Here is a 21,512-nt window from a genome sequence, read left to right on the forward strand (position 1 = left end):
CAAAAAAGAGGTCACTTTTCCAAAAACACACAGTATCCTGAATGTTTATGCACCCAATAACAGGCTGTTAAAACAAATGAGGGAAAACTATTGAATAAAAAGAGAAATAGACAAATTCACAGTTACATCTAGGGACTTCAACACCTCCCTCTGTAACTACTGGACAAATAGACAAAAAATAAAAATAAAAAATCAGTAAAGATATAGAACATCTGGTTGACAGAAGACTATGAACCAAATTGACATTTATAGAACCCTCCACCCAGCAAGAGCAATATGTTTTTTTTAAGTACACATGAAACATTCTCCAAGATAGATCATAAAACCAACTTCAATAAATTAAAAACACACACAGAAAACACAGAAAAAAACTATCTGAAAACTTATATGAAGTATGTTCTCTTACCACAGTGAAATTAACTAGAAACCAGTTACAGAAAAATATCTGGAAAGTGCCCAAATACCTATAAATGAAACAGGACACTTCTAAAGAATCTACAGGTCAAATAGGAAGTCACAGAAAAATTAGGAAATATTTTGATTGAATGACAATGAAAACATCATCAAAATTTGTAGAATGAAGCTAAAAAAGTTCTTAGGAAATACATATAATTACATGTTTATATTAAACAAGAAAAACTATCTAAACTTCCACCTTAAGAAAATAGAAAAAAGACAAATAAATTAAACTCAAAGCAAACAAAAGGAAGAAATACTGATATGAATAGAAAACAATGAAACTGAAAACAGAAAAATGGGAAAAAATCAATAACACCAAAACCAGGTTCATTGAAAAGATTTATATAATTCATAAACACATAACCAGACTGATCAGGACAAAAAAAAGGGAGAAAACAAATTACCAATATCAGAAATTGAAGAGGAGACAGCACTACAGATCCAACAAATATTTAAAGACTAATAATAAAATTTTACTGACAACTCTATGCCCATAAATCCAACACCATCATTGAAATGGACAAATTTGGGAAAGAGACATTATCAAAACTTGTTAAGAAGAAATACTTAATCTAAAAATCCTCTATCCCTTAAAGAAAAATTTAATCGTCGTTAAAAACTCTCCAACAAATAAAACTCCAGACCCAAATGGCTTCACTGATGAATTCTACCAAACATTTAAGAAATAATACTAATTTTACACAGATCCTTTCCAAAAACAACATAGGAAAAACAGTTCCCAACTCATTTGCTGAGGCCCTAATAGCAAGACAAAACAAAAAGAAATTACAGACTAGTATTTCTAATAAACATATATGTAGAAATCTATGGCAAAATGTTAGCAAATCAAATCTAGCAACATATAAAAATTATATATATCATGACCAACTGGGGTTTACCCAAGGGCATGCAAGACTAATTCAATATTAATATCAATAAATGTAACTCACCAAATCAATGTTCTAAGGAAGAAAAACCATATGATAATCTCAATAGATGCAGAAAAAGCATCTGACAAAATTTAACATCCATTCATAATAAAAAGCCTCAGCAAACTATGAATTGAAGCAAACTTCTTCAACCTGATAAAAAGCATCTACAAAGAACCTACAACCAATATTGTACTTACTGGTAAAAGACTAAATATCTTCCCCATAAAATCAGGAACAGGGCAAGAGTTATCTGTCCTCATCACTCCTAGGCAGCACAACAAGGTAAAATGAAATAAAAGCGATAAAGATTGGAAAGCAAGAAATAAAACTCTCTTCATATAGAAAATCCCAAAGAACCGATTTTTAAAAGTATTAAAAATAAAAGTAAGTTTATTAAAGTAACAATATATAGTCAGTAAACAAAAATAAACTATCTCTATATTGTAGCAATGACCAATGATTTTCTGTAAAAACTGACAAGCTGATTCTAAAAGTTATAAGAAAAAAAGCAAAAGAAACTATAATAGCCAAAACAACTTTAAAAAAGAAAAATAAGGTTGGAAGATTCTCCTGACTGGATTTCAAGACTTACCATAAAGCCGAAGTAATCAAGATAGTGTGGTATTGGTGAAAGGATAGACACACAGATCCATGAAAGAATGGAATCCAAAAATAAACCCATACATATGTCAATTGATTTCCAACACAGTACAAAGGGAATTCAATGACAAAAGGGTGGTTTTTTCAACAAATGAGGCTGGAACAATTGGAGAGCCATTGCATTAATAGGAAATGAATTATAAACCCAAAAATAAAAGCAGAAAATATCAGCAAAACACATATCTGATAAAATATTTATACTCAGAATATAAAAAACTTTCCAAACTCAATGATAAGTAAACAAAACAACTCAATAAATACATGAGCTAATGAACACAAAGAACTTCCCTGAAGAAGAAACAGGGATACAAAACGGGCACATGAAAAGATGCTTAGCATCACTGGTCATTAAAGATATGCAAATTTAAATCACAATGAGATAGAGTTTATGGCTAAAATATCGGAAATTCCCATAAACTGCATGTGAGAATGCAAATGGTACAACCACTCTGGAAAAATTTGACAGTTTCTTATAACATACCCTTAACATACAATACAACCCAGCAATCTCACTGCCAGGTATCTACCCAAGAAAAATGAAAACATATGTTCACACAAACCTATACATAAATGTTTATGGCAGTGTAATTCATAACCACCCAAAACTAGCAAAACCTAAATGTAAATGTCCATCAACTGGTGAATGGATAAACAATTGGAGGTCCAATCAGTGGAAAAATAAGTTTGGATTAGGAAAATGTTCAGTGTTTTGTTTTGTTTTTTAATTTTTTTAAGTTTTAAAATAATTTTAAAGAAAGTCTATTTTGGTTAGGTACTTCTGAGGCTTCAAGAAAATTAGAATGTTTTTTCACACCAGGGATTCCTGGGGTAAACCAATCCTTAAGTATTCAAATTGCTAATTCAGGGATAAAACTAATTATAAAACTGTCAATGTTAAAATTTACATGTAAAATAGGCTTAAAAATGGGATCTCCTATTTTGGAATCTAAAGTCAAAAGACCATAGATTCTACATTCTCTAGCTCAACTGATCCCCCAAACAGGGACTCTAAACACTGGCTCAAGCACCTGCATAGCTTATTAAAATGCAGATTAATGGCTATACCCATTATTTACATAATCAGAATCTTGTCGATGGGTTCTAAGAATCTGCCGTTAAACAAATTCTTCAAGACATTCTTGTGCACACTACACTTGAAAATCCTTGACCAGATCAAAGTAATGCTTACTCGATCTGGGGGCTTTCCAGTGCTCCCACTGCTGGTTGAGACTGTAATAGCCAATTTGGAGAAAAGAAGGAATTCTATTGCTGAAAGCAAGGTAATTCTCTCTTCAAATTTAAATTCATTCTGAAAACCGGTTAGGTTATATTAGGTTAGTACTTCTGTGAATATAAATATACCTATTTATAATGAGGTACACACATATTTTTTAAATGACATGTTTCCTCTTTATAAATGTAAGATATGTTTGTGAAAATGTAGACTATATGAATTTGTAGGTGGTTACAACTTTCCAGTTTCTGTCACAGAGGTGGTGTGCTTTCTCTTTTAAAACTCTTAATCCATGCTTTACATCCTTGCTGGGAGTAGAGTGAGAGAACGTCTGAAAGTAATTGAGTCCCTGGATTTTTTTTTTTTTTTTTTACCACAATACTACATTTGCCTAGCCATAGGGTTTTGATCTTAAGCATTAAATGGTATAGATATTATTTTAATGACAGGACATATGAATTCCAAGTTGTCATAAAACTTGTGAAATACAATGAAATATCTTTAAAATAAATGTAAATTATTTAATCACTCCTGAGTGGTTTTGTTCATATAAAAAACATAGTAAGGAAAAACTTGAAAATCACCTAAATGTAAATTTTACCTAATTTCCCTTAAAAAATTGCTATAATTTGAAAATTTTGTAAGTACACTGTTAAGAGAACTTTAGATGTTTTAAAAAAACACAAAATGGCACTGATTTAGGAAACAGAATACCTAGATTCTAGCCCAGCTTTGACATGTCCTTGTTATATAATCTTTGAAAGTCACTTTAACTTCTTTGAGACTCATTCTTATAATTATACTAAAAGTGTTGGCAATGTTAGGCATGATTAAAGACAGTGGCACCTGCATAAAATCAGTTAAAAAACAAAAATAAAAATGCATATACTTAAAAAAAAATCCTCATCCAAGAACATTTTTAAAAATTGATCTTAGAGAGGCAGAGAAACATCTATGTGAGAGAGAAACATTGATCAGTTGTGCCCCAACCGGCGATGGGGCCCACAACCCCCCCCCTTTTTTTTTTGGTGTAAGGGCAATGCTCCAACCAACTGAGCCACCTGGCCAGGACAAAAATCCATATATTTTTTAATGACATGTTTGTGATATTAACATGATTTTTTATATTGTAAAATAAAACATATTAACATTTGGAAGATATGCATATTTCAGTGAACTAATTTTTTCCAAATGAGCCAATGTATGATGTTACAAAATCACCCATAAGAGAAAGATCTATTCAAAGCACAAGACAGAGAAATTCAGTGTAACAGACTATAGTGTTCACTGATGTAGTTTCAGATTTTACTCTGTAGGAAATTGCCACTTGTTGAGATTTGGTAGTATCAAAGATGAATTTCTATAATTATTAAGAAACAGTTATTAAAATTTACTTTCTTTTTCCTTCTGAAACTGAGGGTCCTTATAACTTTGATTAAATTCTCTCTCTCGATCTCTCTCCCTGTCTCTCTTTCCCTCTCCTTCTCCCTCAAAGACCTAGATTTTCCTCATAATCAGCAACCCCACAGGCTGCAGAGGACAGTAGTAGCAACTAATGGTCACAAGGTCTGGACCTCTAGCAGGCTAAAGATAACATCTTAACCTAAGTTGTGTTTCAGCTCCAGATCCCAAAGGTAGAAGGACCACCTGGCTACTTTCCCCTGAAACCAGACAGAAGCACACCTGAACAGACCTCAGAGCTGTCCTCAAGACCAGAAGTAATTACCCTTACCTCACCTCCAATCAGTCAGCTCCCAGCATGACCCAAACCTCTAACCCAGGGTGTCTTGTTGTTTTGTCCTATATATTATCTGTAACCTACCTGCCATTGGGGAGTTCAGACTTTTGAGTATTAGGTCCTATTTTCCTGGGTGGTGCAATTCATCAATAAAACAGCCAATATTTCTCCACCACAATTCTGGGTGTTTAGTGTTTGGTTCTGCTAGTGTGGGGTGGACAAACTCTTTCTGTTCAATAACACTTCTACTGGCCAGAAACTAAAGGAATTTGTAAAAATGTTAAACAATGCCACTTGTCTCACTAATATTTTTTATTTTAAAAGTTATTTTTTGCATTGTCCATGGACAGAGACAATAGGGTGGTGAAGGCCTGGGGCAGAGAGGGAACCAGGTAGAGGGGAACAATGCGGGGAAAAGAGGGAGCATCTATAATACTCTCAACAATAAAGATTTAAATTTTTTAAAAAATAATAATAAAATAAATAAGTAAAAGTTATTTTCATAGAAAAGTTATTAATATTAACAGTTAATGGGCATGTTATTTATACTCATTATTTATTAAATAATTATTTTCAAATAAGTCTGATTTCATATCTAATATAAATACCAATAGATATCCATATAAACCTATATAAACCAAGCTCTCTGGGGTCCTCAGTTATTTTTAAGAGTATAAAATGGTCCTGAGAACAAAAGTTTGAGAATCAGTGATATACGCAATAAATACCAACAGGGAAAAAATTCATCTTAGATTTCTAGCACTTACTAGAAGTAAAAGGCTTATTTTACTCTGCCACAACTGCCTTCATTTCCTGGTTATATTATTACACTTTAACCTTTATCATAATTAAGCTCCACTTTGTATACTCTCACATACGTGATGACTAAGTGCTTTCGTAAACAGTGAGCTGTGTTACTCCACCCCTGGTGTGCAAATAATTGAAACTTAACATTGACAGGGTTCCACAACACATTTCCTCCAACAGCACTAAGTAATCTGTGCTAACAGAAAAATTCTGAAACTATGCTAAGGAGTTACATCATATGCTACTTATAAATGCTTTTAAGAAAACAATATCCCCAAATTCCAGGAACTCTGAGTAGAAGAAGTGACAATTCAGTTTCCTGTGTCCCTAAATGACATGTTTGAAAATAACTAGAAAGACCAGGCCAACTTTTCCTTTCTTTTTTAATATGTATTTTTATTAATTTTAAAAGAGAGAGGAAGGGAGGGGGAGAGAAATATAGATGTGAGAGAGAAACATCGATCAGTTGCCTCCCACATGCACCCAGACCAGGGACAGAACCCACAATCCAGGGCAGGACCAACTTTTCTTGCTGCAGTAGATTTGATTAGAATAATTCTTAAAAGTATATAATAATTCACCTCTGACCAAGAGAAGTTTAGAAAAAAAGTGAAAATCAAAATCATTACACTTTAGGTCAGGCAATTTTAAATCAAACCTTGCTGTATCAATTAATATTAATGTCAAAAACTAGGCTTCATACACAGGTGAGCAATTGATGACAGTAATGAAAACGCCACTTTTACCTTTAAATAACATATTCAGAGAAGATAGAAAATCATCTTTTTGACAGACAACATTGATTAATGTTCATGGATCGAGATTATATAACAAGAGGAAAGAAAAACCAAGAAGAGCAAATGAATGAAGAAACGACCATTTAGGTGGAACTCCCGAAAAGCCATAGAGACAGCTTAAGATGAACTGCACTGTCTATACAGAAAACAGAGGGTTCTTGACTATTTTCGCAGTCATTCTCTAGTGCCTTCCTCAAAGTGTTGTCTGCAAACATTGTTTATAGCAAGTGCTCTTCTACCTTTAATTTATGACTTTCTTTAAAAAAAAAAAAAAATGCTTTTAGCCCTAGCCAGTTTGGCTCAGTGGTTAGAGCTTTGGCCTGCGGACTGAAGGGTCCCAGGTTCAATTCCGGGGCACGTACTTTGGTTGCAGGCTTGATCCCCAGCCCTGGTCAGGGCTTACGCAGATGTTTCTCTCTCTCTCTCTTTCTCCCTTCCACACTCTCTGAAAAGCAATGGAAAAAATATCCTCGGGTGAGGGTTAAAAAAAAAATTGTAGAGCCTGGCCAGCATGGCTCAGTGGTTGAGCATCAACTTAGGAACCAGGGGGGTCACGGTTCTATTCCCGGTCAGGGCAGATGCGGGCGGTGGGGGGGGTTGCAGGCTCAATCCCTAGTCGGGAACATGCAGAAGGCAGCCAATCAATGACACTCTCTCATCATTGATGTTTCTATCTCTCTATCCCTCTCCCTTCCTCTCTCTGAAATCAGTAAAAACATACTTTAAAAAAAAATGATTTTAGAGAGAGAATAGGGGAGAAAGAAAGCGGAATAGGGAGAGAGAGAGAGGGAGGGAGGGAGGGAGGGAGGGAGGGAGGGAGGGAGGGAGGGGGAGGGAGAGGGGGGGGAGAAAGGTTGGTTTTTGTTGTTCCATTTATTTACGCATTCATTGGTTGGTTCTTGTATGTGCCCTGACCAGGATCAAACCTGAAACCTGGGTATACTGGGAGGATGCTCTAACCAACGGAGAAACCCAGAGTCCAGTGCCAAAGAATGAGTGCAAGGGACTGCCATGAATATAACCACAAGCTGGTGAATATATCTAGTACTCTCTGTGAATTTGCTTTCTTTGAAAAATGAGGGCAGTGGTCCTCTTTATTAAGCAGAATTTTCAGAGTATAAGCTTCTTTCCTTTAAAAATAAGGGGTTAACAAATGCTGGCAAGGATGTGGAGAAATTGGAACCCTGTTCACTGTGGGTAGGATTGTAAAATGGTGCAATCACTATGGAAAAGTTTGGAGAGTCCTCAAAAACTTAAAAATAGAACTACTGTATGATTCAGCAAGAGTCTTGAGATATTTGCACAATGTTCATAGCAGTGTTCACAATAGCCAACAGGTGAAAGCAACCCAAACGTCCATCAGTGGATGAATGGATAAACAAAATGTGGTGTATGCACACACACTGGAATATTATTCATCCTTAAAAAAGAAGGGAATGTCACATGCTATACCATGGATGAGTCTTTAAGACATTATGCTTAGTGAAATAAACCAGTCACAAAAGGACAAATACTGTATGATTTCATTTATATGAGGCATTTAAAGAAGTTAAATTCATAGCAATAGAAAGTAGAATGGTGGTTACCAAGAGCTGGCAGTAGTGGACAAAGGAATTGTTGTTTAATGGGTATAGAGTTTCAAATTTTCGAGATGCAAGTTGATTATACTTAACATTACTAAACTATCTACACTTTAGTGATTGAGATGATTAAGATGGCAAGTTTTATGTTTTATGATTTTTACCAGCACCACAAAAATAGATAAATAGATAACTTTAAAAAAAGAACAGGGCTAGTCTAGACAAGATTATCTTGAAGGACTGAGTTTGGCTAATTTGGCTAGAAAAAAACCTTTGTAGTAAAGAGGGAGCGAGCATACTGTTAGAGAGGTAAGGCATGGGGTGGCATGACCTGTTTAGCAACATCTCATCCCCCTCTATCTCATCTAATTTTCTCCCAAATAGTATTATTTTTTTGTGTATTCACAAAACACTCTCACCCTCAATGCCCACACTATAGTAGATATATAGTAGACATATAAAAACAGAACAACTCTGGGGACAAAGCTCCCCTCCTGCTGCTAGAAACCCAACTCTTCCCCATAGGAATCCTTAAAACATTTATGTGCAACACGCCTTTTAAAAACATTAATTTATTCAAACTCCAGACCAATGGTGGTATTTGAGTAGAAGTAAGATAGAAGAGCATTTATTTAATGCAATGAAGTATGAAGAGATAAGGGATGCCTCCGGCAGTCAATGGGAATAAAAACTAAGAGGCAATAAATTTTAAAATTATTAGAAAGGGCTCAATACCTGGATGTGAGGACCAGGTCCTCAGGGAGAGTGCCTTTGTTTAATGAAAGGCAGTGTGTTAGGCATAAAGCACCCACATGTTAGAAAACCTGTAGGCCAGACATCCCTAGAGCAATGTTGGTTCCAAGGCATGTTACTGCACCAGTTCTTTCCTTCTTCACCTGGATTATTTTTAGGATGAAATCCACTTTCAATTACATTCTTCTTGTGGCATTTAAGGTCTGGGCTCCCTTCTCCCCATTCAGGACAGTTCTGTTTTGGCCTGTTGTACTTAATGAACTCCTCGGCAAGCTTTTGTTTTATTCAAGAATTCTATAGCTGAAAAGTCTGAAAAACAATGACCTAAGATGTTGAAGGGACCAAAGTTTTGCCACCCTGAAGCTGCCTTGATTTTAAACTGTTTATTAAAAAACAAAAGACTCAGAAAAAGTCTTTTCTGATCCTCCCCCTTTCCTGCCCAAGAGATTCGGATAGAAACTTGCTTTGGGAAGGGAGCCTTGGCTTAATCACCTTAAAAGTTTTCACCCTAGCATTAGTCAAGAAGAGTCCAGGCTTGTTAGCAGGATACCAGCCCTGCTTGCCCCCACTCCACCCCCACCCCCACGCCCCCACCCCCCGCCCACCGCCTGTGTCCCATTGTTTCTGAGTTGCCTAGCAAGAATATTCCTGCCACTTACATTCTGCTCTCCCTCAACTACCTGTAAATTGCCCATTCTCACATCTGAAATATAAGACCGCATCCCATCCCCCCCTTTTCTCCTTCATCCAAAAATGTCTTATATACTCAATGTTGCCTCATTGTCTTCGGAATTTTCATGACAATGTGAATTCTCCATGTGCATGAATTAAAAACTTGATTTTCTCCTGTTAATCTGTCCCTGTTAATTTTATTATTAGCCCAGACTAGAAAAATCTAGAAGTTGAAAAGAGGAGTATTAATATTTTTTTAGCCCCCACAACATATATGATGTTTCAGTGGCTTGACTCTGAATATCCACTGATTTTGTACAAGGCAGAGTTTCTCAACCAAGACACTGATGACATGTTGGGTTGGAAATGTCTTTGTTTGAGGGCTGTCCTGCACATTATAGGATGTTTAGCAGCATCCCTGGCCTCTACTCACTATATGCCAGTAGCATCCCTCCCAGATCCTCTCTAATCATGACAATCAAAAATGTCTCCAGACATTCCCAAATGTCCCTGGTGGCAAAATTCACTTTTCTGTTGAGAACTACTGATATAGAGGACTTAGAGGTCCAATTCTGAACTCAGACCCCAACCTGTTTTGGGCCTATTGCTGTTTTATTCCAGCTTCTCCTTTCTCTTCTACTACTATGGCCATGTTAAACATTAGCTAACACTGTATTATTGGTGGATTTTTCTTTTATGGGTAGGAAGAAAAAGAAGCAGGCTAGAGATTCTAACACAAGTTTGGGTATTTGCCTACCATACTTCTAAATTAATAGGAGAAAAGGATTGCTTAGCTACCTGAAATACAAGGATTTCAGTACCTGAGTGTAAAGTCTATTTCTCTAGATGCATGTATTTTTTTAAAGGCAGTATATAAATAAGAATAAATCCTAACAAAGGAAAAATTTAATTTGTAAGTGATTAGCTTAAACAAAGCATTTAAATTTTCTAAACAAGTTGTGCTACAGTGAGGGTCTAAAAATATATAAATACTTTTCTTCCCATTTTCTAAGTTCTTCTGGCTGGGCTAATAACCAAATTAACAGAGACAGATAACAGGAGAAAATAAAGTTTAATTCATGCACATGGGGAATTCACATAGAAATGATAAAGCCATAAAATTCCAAAGACAGCGAGGCAACATTTGGTATATAAGACATTTTTGGACAAAGGAGAAAGGGGGAAGGGGATAACAGATTATTTATTTATTTATTTATTTATTTTTAATATGGAACGCTTCACGAATATGCATGTCATCCTTGGGCAGGGGCCATGCTTATCTTCTCTGTATTGTTCCAATTTTAGTATACGTCATGCTGAAGCGAGCATGATAACAGGTTATTTAGATTTCAGAAGTGAGAATGGACGATTGACAGGTAGTTGAGGAAGACAAAACATACATGGCAGGAAAATCCATGCTAGGTGACTCAGAAACAATGGGACACAACGGGTATTTAGCTAACAGGCACCTGCCTAAAGTTCTCTCGTTTACCATATTTAATTCAAATTGGGCTAAGGGGAACATCATAAGATCTCCTTCCTGAAGATGGTTTCTCTGCCTGAAAATATTCAGAAAGCTACAAATCTTATAAAAGGCCTGTTAACTAAAACTACATGTTTTATTAGCACAACCAGCATCTAATTTCAATGGCAGAGAACACAATTAACTCATCCATGGAAATCTAGCATTGGATAAAAACAGTTGCCAAATTTCCTTACTGCTAATTTGGGCCAGTGAGCATAAAACTCATCAGATTTGTTTCAAAGTGTTTTCTTTGGGTAGGAAATGCTAAAGAACAAACACACACAAAAAAGACTTAAAACAGTAGAGAGAAATGTGTCTATTTAAACGGGGGTCAACTATACCTATAATAAATAGTAAAAATTAAATAACTAAAGTTAATCTATCCTTCCTCGAGGCTTTCAATATTGGGGGGGAAAAAAAGCATTGTAGGCAAAATAAATTGCCCAAAATAAAAAATTCAAAACTGTTAAATATTCTCCAGAAAACAAATTACACTATAGCTTGATTTATAGGTTGGCAAAGGTCTGATATAATTTTTCAATAAAAATAAACAGCAAAAGTTATATCAAATTTATTTTTTAGACTAGCCATCCAAACTTTTTTTTTTTTTAATATATCTTTATTGATTTCAGAGAGGAAGAGAGGGAGAGAGACAGACAGAAACATCAATGATGAGAGAGTCATTGATCGGCTGCAGCCCGCAACCCGGGCATGTGCCCCGACTGGGAACCGAACCCCGATCGCCTGGATCCCAGGTCGACGCTCAACAGCTGAGCCATGCCGGGCTGGGCTAGCCATCCAAACTTTAAGTAAAATTTCTCCAGTGAAGGAAGAGAGAATAGATCTAAGGAAGTTGCCACTACTCAAAAGCTAAAAGGAAAATAAACCGACAATGAACAATTGTGTTCTAAATAGCTACAAAATAGACTGCCAAATTAAAACACATAATGTAAAAACACTCACATATATTAATGCAAACTTTTATATTTTAAATTATCACTTTTCTCTTTTAGGCAGCAATTACCCTCCAATGTGGCCTTTAATTCAGCTGAGCTAAAGGATATAAGGGAGCAGCACCAGGATGTAAAGAAGGCTGATAAAACAGAATTCCAGGATTATAGGAAAAGCTTGAGGGACAGAGGGGTAGAAAACAAAGTCCAGAATCTTTTTATTTAAACCCGAATATTCAAAGGAAAGAAATGATAAGTTATCAATCAAAGGAATGAAATTATAAGTTATCAATCTAGCAATTTATTTATGACACTCCAGCTAAAGTCATTTCAGTAATCTTCAAGGGTTGCATTAAAAAGTCAGACTCATTTTAAGACCCCCTTGGTAAAGGTGATCCATAGCAAACATTTATACCTCATCAGTGGGAGGTATAAAACAAATATTCTCTTCTCTGCCCTAAGCTACCTGTTATGAACAGAGTCTATAGAAATAGTGCATTATTTATTTATGGAAGACTGGGGCAGAGAATGCTCAATCCACTTTTTCAATCTATTTTCCTTCACAAAGCAGGATTCAGCATGTAAAATAAATTCTATGTGGGAAAATGGAATTTTTTCTCTATTTACCTTAATATTTGAATATAATTTTGAAAACTGGGGAATGAAATAATAAAATATATGATAATGGTAAAGTAATTAAGAAACTTAACTCACCATTTTTTAGGCTTTGACAATGGTTTGTATTTGCTGTATTTTACACGCCATTCAAGAACTTCTTTACAGCGCTGACATACTCCATCATGAAGTTTTGTATTAATTTTCTAAAAAAACAACAGAAAAACAAATTGAGAACTTCATCAGTGAGCCAGCATTGCAAACCCCATGAAAAAGGTACACAAGAAATCTAAGTTTTTTTAAACTAGTAACCTACCTTTAATCTGTGTTAACATTTTATGATATGTATTTTTATGTACATGACTCAATTGGGTTCTTTACAAAAGCAAGAATTCTTAACTGATGTAGCTCAGAATCATCTAGGAAACTTTTTAACCTGCTCGCAGGAGTATTTTGAGAAAGTCGTCACCATTGGTTCTGATGTGTACATATGTTAAAACTCAATCTGCACAGTTAAGGTATGTATGTGCATTTTACTGTGAGTCAATAAAAATGTAATAATAAAGGAGAAAACCTAATTCATTTTTTATATTACTCTTTTGACAATTCAAACCTTACCACTGAGAAATGAGAAATCAGACTTAGAGAAATTAGATAGTCCTAAATTGTCAGTCAGTAGGGGAGAGCAGAGACTACGAAACTTGAGAAAGAAATGCCAGGGAGAAGCAGTTGCAAGCAAGAAGGCATTTAATTATTCAGTTTAATCCTTTTGTATTCTCAAGTAAAGAAAAATGTTTTAGAAAAGTTACCTTCCTAATCTGGTTTCTTTAAGACATGTATATATCTGTGGTGGGAAAAGGGCTTTAGGAGGGGAAAACCCATTTTTATTATAATTTTCTTTTCCAAATGTGTTGGGAATTAAGGAGGATGGAAGTTTTTAAATGTGTCATGTGTTCTCCACAACAGTTTTATGTTTTATAACATCCTCATCTGAGGCAGGACCCAGATTATACATATTCACGAAGTACTCTGAGAATTCTCTAACTTGCAGCGGAGCCTTCGTCTCTGCCTATTGTTGGAATAAGAGTAGAGAACTTTGAAGTTTTCTTTGCTTTTGTTTCCTGTTTTTATTTCTCAAGAGGAAAAAGAAAAGCATCACAAAAAAAGCAGATTCTTTGGGAGGTTACTTTTATTTGATACTGAGTTAAAAGTACAAAGTTCAGTGATCATCTGAAACAAAACTTTCGAAGTACTTGTTGTTCTTCAAAGTTCTAAACAAGAAAGCAAAATAATTTGACAAAACATTTATTCAAAGAGAAAATATTTCTCAAGGGTATTTTCAAACGCCGTAAGTTAAGCTGTGAATATACTGTGTTTGAATTTAACTTCATGGTGAAAAACATAACTCTGTTACTTATGAATTGTGTATGAGTGAGTATTGCTTTCTTCCTGACCTACATGCAGAGCCCCTGAGAAAATAAATTCTGCATGTCATTATACTCCTTCTTACTGTGCTCTGCTAATTACTGCCCGAAAGAAGGAAATCTGTGCTTGATATCAAACTCCTCTTCTTATCAACCTTGATACTTAGTTATCGCCTACAAGGCCTGCTAAGAAATACCCAGAACAAAAGTTCACATTTCATCATTTGCTCTCACTGCCTTCTGTTGCCTACAGTATCTTACTAAAAGCATTAATTATATTTTCATGACTCCAGCAACGGGGGCAAGCTAATGACTTGACTATGATTACATGAATATGATATAAACTTTCTAATTAGAATACGCTTAGAATGCAGAGCGTTTCCTTACCTGCAGTGATTATATATAATGCTCTGCTTGTTAACTAGGAAGCATTATTTGGTTTCTTGTTTGTTTCTGTATCCAATTTCTGACCAGTTCATCTTGATTTACAAAGCTGCGCATAGTTCTGAAACTGGTTTCTTTAGGTGGATTGACAGTAGAACAAAACAGGTCTTTGTGGGAACTTGTCCTGTAAGTGATGTGTGAAGCAGTATAAATGGAGATGGTGTACAGAGCTCACATGACTAACAGGCACTGCTACAAAATTAAACTTGGTTTTCATGTGCTAAGAAATGAATGGAAGTAAAAATGAGAATGGTACTTCCTCGTAAAAATAGTTGCAGAAAGAGAGAGAGCTGTACACCTTGTTGACTGTATTTTGGCAAACTAGAAAAAGTGAATTCCAGAGTTGTGAGCAATGAAAGCTAACTCTTAGTTCTAGAAATCATTCTGCCTGGGGCAAAGAACAAGGCAATGCTACCGTACTCACACCTATGATGTTTACAGCTAACCCTGTTAGGGCAATTAATTTTAGCATATCCCTCATGGTAGAAGATCCTGTGGAAATGGATTTTCAACAGCAGTTAGAATTTGAATTTTCCTTGAGAATTTCATTTTTTAAACCTTTTTTTTTTTTAATTAATGAAGGGAGTAAATATGCCATTGTTTTACTCTTAGCATTTCTGAAAGAATTATGATGTACAAAAAATCCTAATGAAAGATTATATTAGTTACTCTTGAATGACATTCAAATTCCTTTCCCTCCACAACAGTATTATCCTTCTGTTAAAGGGTACTTTATATTAAGATTATTAAGGTTAAGATTTAAGCATGCCCAAATATAAAATCGAAACTTAGTTTTCTAAGTACAAAAGCCTTGAAAGATCATTTAATTTAACAAGCTACTTTCCAGATCTTTAAAGACAAAGATCTTCAGTGGAAGATTCTACTGAACTTAGGACTCTTAATTAAAGAAGAAAACCTTATTTATCAAGTGAATATTTGTTTTTAAAAAGTTAGAATAAACTTAAGGTGGATCAAAAGGCACTCCTACTTAACATAATATACATAAAGTCTTAAAAATGTCTTAGCCATCAATAATTCATACAGCATATTTTATAGTAAATGTTATCCCTGCTTTAAATATTCTGCTGTCAGACAGTGCACCTTCGGTAATATAATATTTGATGCTGAAAAATATTTTATAAAATCTAAAGTATCCTTTAACAGAGGATGAAACTATTGTGGGGGGAAAGGAATTTGAATACTATTAAAGAATACTATAATCTTTCATTAGGATGTTTTGGTACATCATAATTCTTTCAGAAATTCTAAAAGCAAACAATGGCATATTTTACTTCATTAATTGAAAAAAAAGGTTTAAAAAAATGAAATTCTAAGGAAAATGCCAATTCTAACTGCTGTTGAAAATCCATTTGCATGGAATCTCCTGCATTAAATTTCCCCACAAAATACAGTATTTTATATTTTATTTAATTGTATTTAAATATATGTAATTTAAATTTTTCTAGTATCAGTCCCTTAGTCTAAATTCCGTTAGAGGATAAAAGATCTCGGAATTTGGGAGCAAGAACTTACCTAACTATCTCTGAGGTTGTGACTTTTATATCATAAGCTACATTGCTTTAAATCCTTTTGATATGGCTAGCACATTGTTGGGCATAAAATATCTTATAAAATAAATACAAGCAGAAAAACAGAGGAGGGAATCAGATTGCCGGTGGGCGTGGGGTGGGAATGAGCGTAGGCAGGGAAAATTAGCAGCAGTCAGGAGTGCTGCTGGGAGGTGCACTTGCTACATATGAACCACAAGTGAGGTTTGAACTTTCTAGCTGCCAGTAAAGCACAAGCTCCGCTCCTACCTAATTCAGTGTCTCTATCATGCCAAAATCCGGTTTCTCAGAAACAGCACAACTAATCTTGTTATTGAAACCCAAAGTTTCATCTTTCCCCAAAAACCAGCCACCATAGCAAACAGTAAGAAATGGTATGAAAAACACCTTACAATACAAAGCATTTCACAGAGCTGTTTTGTACTCCAGTTCTCAAAGTAAACGTTATATAATGCCAAACACAATGTGGTAAAAAAAGGTTATTTTCAGGCATGCAAGGTAGGTACAGCTGCCTGATATTCACAGGATCCATAGCAATGCACTGCACATCATAAGGACATTGTCAATAAATAGTACTCAACTGAGTCTAACAGCATTCTCCTCTATTATGAAAATTTTCAAACATGCAGGAAAGTTAAAACAATAATACTAGTGCATAGCCATATATACACTGTCTAGAGACAACTATTAACATTTTATCTCTTTGCTTTTTATGTATGTGTAAATTTAAAATCAGTTGCAGATATCAAGACACTTCACCTTGATACCGCTGTAATGAACCTAGTTATTAATAACAGGAAAGGAGCAAAGGGGGAAGCCAGCCATTATAGACATGTCATTTAGGCAGCTTCACCAGGAAGCTAAAGCTTTACACTCCCCAGGGAGCCACTGGCTATTCCCCAAAAATCACTGGGTGAAGGGACTGGGTAGGGAGGAGAATAGACACATGCCCAATAAAGTTGGGGTGACATAGGGAAGGTGCTTACTGTCAGCCAAATCTGGAAACAGGCTATTGGCCAGAATGGGTGTGGCCACTGCAAGTGCAGGAAGATTTGGGATACTTAATTCCCTAAACAAAGAAACACACTCTCTTGTGCTCTTGGTTCTTCTTATGCTTTTGAGACTCTCACTGCTCGGGGCATGCTCTCCAGTATTCACCCACTCACACAAGGGACTAATGAACTACTAGCCTGATGCTGAACCGGACCCGGTTCCAACATGGAAAGAAAACTCTGGACACTGGCTTTGCTTCTAGCTCATTTATTCTATAACTGGACTAAGGGAAATGGGACTTTAGAAACCCAGGAATGTAATTTCACAGAAATAAAGCTTTCTACCACATCTCATCCTCCTGTGGGGGCCTCCAGAAATACTCATTCCAGCAGTACCTCAAGAACCCCACTCCCACTAGCAACAGAGAAAGACCACCCGTGCTCTTCTCTAGTAACAACCTCTTAGAATCACATATATCCTAGAAGTATTTTACCCTACTTAACCACAATACTGTTACCGCACCTCAGAAAAATGAAAAATAACTCGTTATTGAATGTACTCAGTCTACGTTGAGATTTCCTCAACTGCCCCGCCTTGCCCCCCCTAATTAGTATTCAAGTACTGTTTGTTATCTCTTGATCTAGAAGGGTCTATTACACTGTTTTTGAAAATACCAGGCAAGTTGTCTTCAAAAATATATCAAATTCTGGCTCTGTCTGATTGTTTTCTAATGGTGTAATTTTACTCATCACTTTATCTCCTATATTTCTGTAAAGTGGAATTTAGGCTTAAAGTCTTGATTAGATCCAGGTTTAATACTGTTCATAATAGTTCATACATGCTGCTGCTATATGTAATAGTTCATATTACTCTAAGTCATGAGGCATAAACTGTCCCATTCTTGCCTAGTCAGCAATGATAAATCTCATTGATCACTTGGTTAAAGTGGTGACTGCACAGATCTCTTCAAATTATAAAGATTAACAATTACCTATGGGGTGATTTCAATATACTATTCCACAATAACTTTTCACTTGATGGTTATAGCATCCATTCAATATCCTTTGCCTGAATAAATCATTTTAAAAGTTAACTTTATCATTCTTTCTAAATTAATTACATTTTTTAAGAGGTTGCCAGCTAAAGTCAGTTTTGAGGTATAATCTCTATATAGTAAAACTGTATGGTTCTATGAATCTGACAACCAAAATACAGAACACTTCCATCACTCCAAGAAGTTCCCTTATGCCCCTTTGTGGTTAATCCCTGGCAACACATTTTTAATCTGTTCCTATAATTTTGCCTTTCACAAATATCATGTAAACAGAATGATAATGTATATAACTATTTGAGGAGCTCATTCTTTTTTTTATTGGTGAATGGTATTCAATTGCATGAATGTGCTATAATGTTTACTCATTCACCATTTGAAGGACACTGAATTGTTTCTAGTTTGGGATGCTAATAAATATTTGCATACGAGAACTGATATCTTAACAATATTGTGTGAATAGATGTTTATTTCCTTGGGCTAATATATAAAAATGGTATTGTCAGGTTATAGGATGATATTATGCTTAATTTTATAAGAAACTAGTAAGTTTTTCAACATGGCTATACCATTTTCCTTTCCCACTAGCCATGTATGAAGATCATTTTTCTACATCTTTTCCAGTGCTTGAAACTGTAAAATTTTTTATTTTAGCCATTCAAATGTGTGTGTAGTGTTATCTCATTAGGGTTTTAATTTGAATCTCTCTAATAACTAATAATGTTGAACATCTTTTCACGTGCTTACTTGCCATTGTGTATTTTCTTTAGTGAAGGATCTATTTAAATCTTCTGCCCATTTTTTAAGTTAGGCTGTCCTTTTTCTTATTACTGAATGTGAGGGCTAACTATATATTCTGGATACCAAGTCTTTATTGGTAAGTGCTTTGCACATATGATCCCCCAATCTGTATCTTTACTTTCATTACCTTAACAGTGTTTTTCTGAGAAGATCTTTTCAATTTCAATGAAAAACACATTTTCAAATAATTCTTTTCTGCATCATGCTTTTTATTTCAAATCTAAGGAGTCTTGAAAGAATCATGAAAATTATTACCTATGTTTTCTTATGGAAGTTCAGTAATTTTAGGTTTTACATTTAGTCTATGATCTATTTTGAGTTAATTTTTATACATGATGCAAAACACTGATAGGGGTTCTTTTTAAATTATATATGCATGTCCAAGTTCCAGCACCACTAAATTGCATTTGTATCTTTGTCAAAAATTAAGTATGTGTGGATCTATTTCTGAATACAATATACAGTCCAGCTGGTGTGGCTCAGTGGTTGAGCATTGCCCTATGAATCAAGAGGTCACTGGTTTGCTTCCTGGTCACAGCACATGCTCAGGTTTTGGGCTGGATCCCCAGTGGGAGGCGTGCAGGAGGCAGCCAATCAATGTTTCTCTCTCATCGATGTTTCTATTTCTCTATCCCTCTCCCTTCCTCTTTTTCTAAAATCAATAAAAATATATTTTTAAAAATAACAGGAATGTATCAGAAGCAAAAACTCACAGTAAAGAACAATTGTCCCTTTCTAAAATCAATTATTTGGATATTGAAAGAGCAATTATTTCCTAATATTGTCTACAAAAATTTGCTTTGCTTTTTTATCCAGGCAGTTACAATTTTTAAAATAGAAGACATTGCCATTTTCCTTTTCAAAAAGGAAATTTTAAAATTTTGTTGCTATAATCAACTTAATATCACATTTACTATAGACAGAACACCACTACTATATAATCCAGAATATCAATACTGAGTTCCATTCACTTAAAACTTTCAAACTTACAAACTCTTTATTTAATGTGATACAAAGTAATAGCTTAAATATCTATTACCTACTTATACAAGAAATACCTTATTTGGATAAGTTACTAAGCCTTACTATTTTTATGTATTTTATTATTTCACAAAAAGAGCTAGTCATATAAATAGCTCAGAAATACTTCTGGAGTTCTACTAGTAAAATTGGTTTTATTGTCATTTAAGGGAAAATATAAGAGCAAAGTTACTATAGGCTTATTTCTTTTTTAGGAAACTACATCTGTTCAATGTAGCTAATTAGAGACGAGCTATCAATATTTATAAGATTTTTTTTTTACAAAAAATTCAGCCCAATTCTCCATTAAGCAAAATATTATCCTAGTTTTTAAAAATATTTGACATATACATACATACATCAAATACATACATTTCTGAGTTACCAATATTTGATTTTTTTACTATATAAAATTTTAATTAAAAGACAGCTAAGGCATTAAGAATGAAATATATTTCTACTATAAGCTAAAATAATTTTCTTCCTTGAAGTTTAGTACATCTTCCTCCCACTCCATATTCATAAGTCCATAAAACACCAATACAATATCAAACTGAGAGAAAGGAAAATATATACTAAAAATACTCAAAATGTTCCTCTTGGTCAATATACTTACAACATAAGCTTTTTCTAGGCAAGAAATAATATTTGGTTCCCTCTCCCACTTTTTTTGTTATTGCTGGAATTTTTAACAAGCAACATCTGTGAAAATAAACAATTGCATTTTCATCCAAAGACTGAATATAAAATGAGTTCTGGTCATCCCAAACAGAGAACTATTCTCTCAATAAGGGGGTAGAGCTATTGTCAGTTGCAATTATACAGAGAGGGTTTATGTAGAATCTACCCAAAGTACCTACTGATTTATTTCCGCAGCCAAGCAAACTACCCAGATTTTCACTGGCAAACTTAATGCAAAACGAACACTTAAATGGAGCCACACCTGCCTATGAGCAGTATTTTCTTCTGGCAGTAGGGAAATCTATTAAGAAAGCAAATTCTTTTTTCCAAAATACTCTATTTCACTCATATACTTTTAACAAAAAATTAAAATAAGTTGGTGTTGTGTATTTTAACAAGCAAATATTTCTATAGGATTCTAATAACCAAAACACTGCATTGATAATCACATCTTTAAAGATGTGGACAGCCTGACCAGTGTGGTTCAGTTGGTTGGAGCATTGTCCCATGCACTGGAAGATTGCAGGTTTGACTGGGGCACTCACAGCAATCTCTCCTCTCTCTCTCTCTCTCTCTCTGTCTGTCTCTCTCGACAGCTCTCTCTCTGTTTCTTCCTCCCTCTCAAGTAAATAAATAAATAAATAAATAAACAAACAAACATAAATAAAAGATGTGGACAGCTGAAAACAAAGAACACTCTGGTATAAAGATTTTTAATTCTCTCTATTTTGTTCTAAAAGGTACAATTCAAAAGGACATATTATGAATGTTAAAAAACATTTTTATAGAACCCACAATGTAATGCTAA

At 34.7% G+C, this 21,512-nt stretch overlaps 1 protein-coding gene across 4 annotated transcripts in view; it reads right to left on the reverse strand.

Moving 5' to 3' along the window:
- Window positions 1-21,512, reverse strand: part of LOC308563738 (uncharacterized protein C9orf85) — a 57,552-nt gene that overhangs the window by 17,005 nt on the left and 19,035 nt on the right. For 3 of the 4 annotated variants that reach the window (XM_081151146.1, XM_081151143.1, XM_081151144.1), the window contains exon 2: window positions 12,822-12,928. In XM_081151146.1, coding sequence (XP_081007272.1) covers window positions 12,822-12,928 — 107 coding nt within the window. Of the gene's footprint in view, window positions 1-11,768; window positions 12,028-12,821; window positions 12,929-21,512 lie in introns of those variants that run through there. The other variant, XM_081151145.1, reaches the window with a different exon arrangement.

Source organism: Miniopterus schreibersii (genome assembly GCF_964146895.1).
Source record: "Miniopterus schreibersii genome assembly, chromosome: 11".
NCBI lineage: Eukaryota > Metazoa > Chordata > Mammalia > Chiroptera > Miniopteridae > Miniopterus > Miniopterus schreibersii.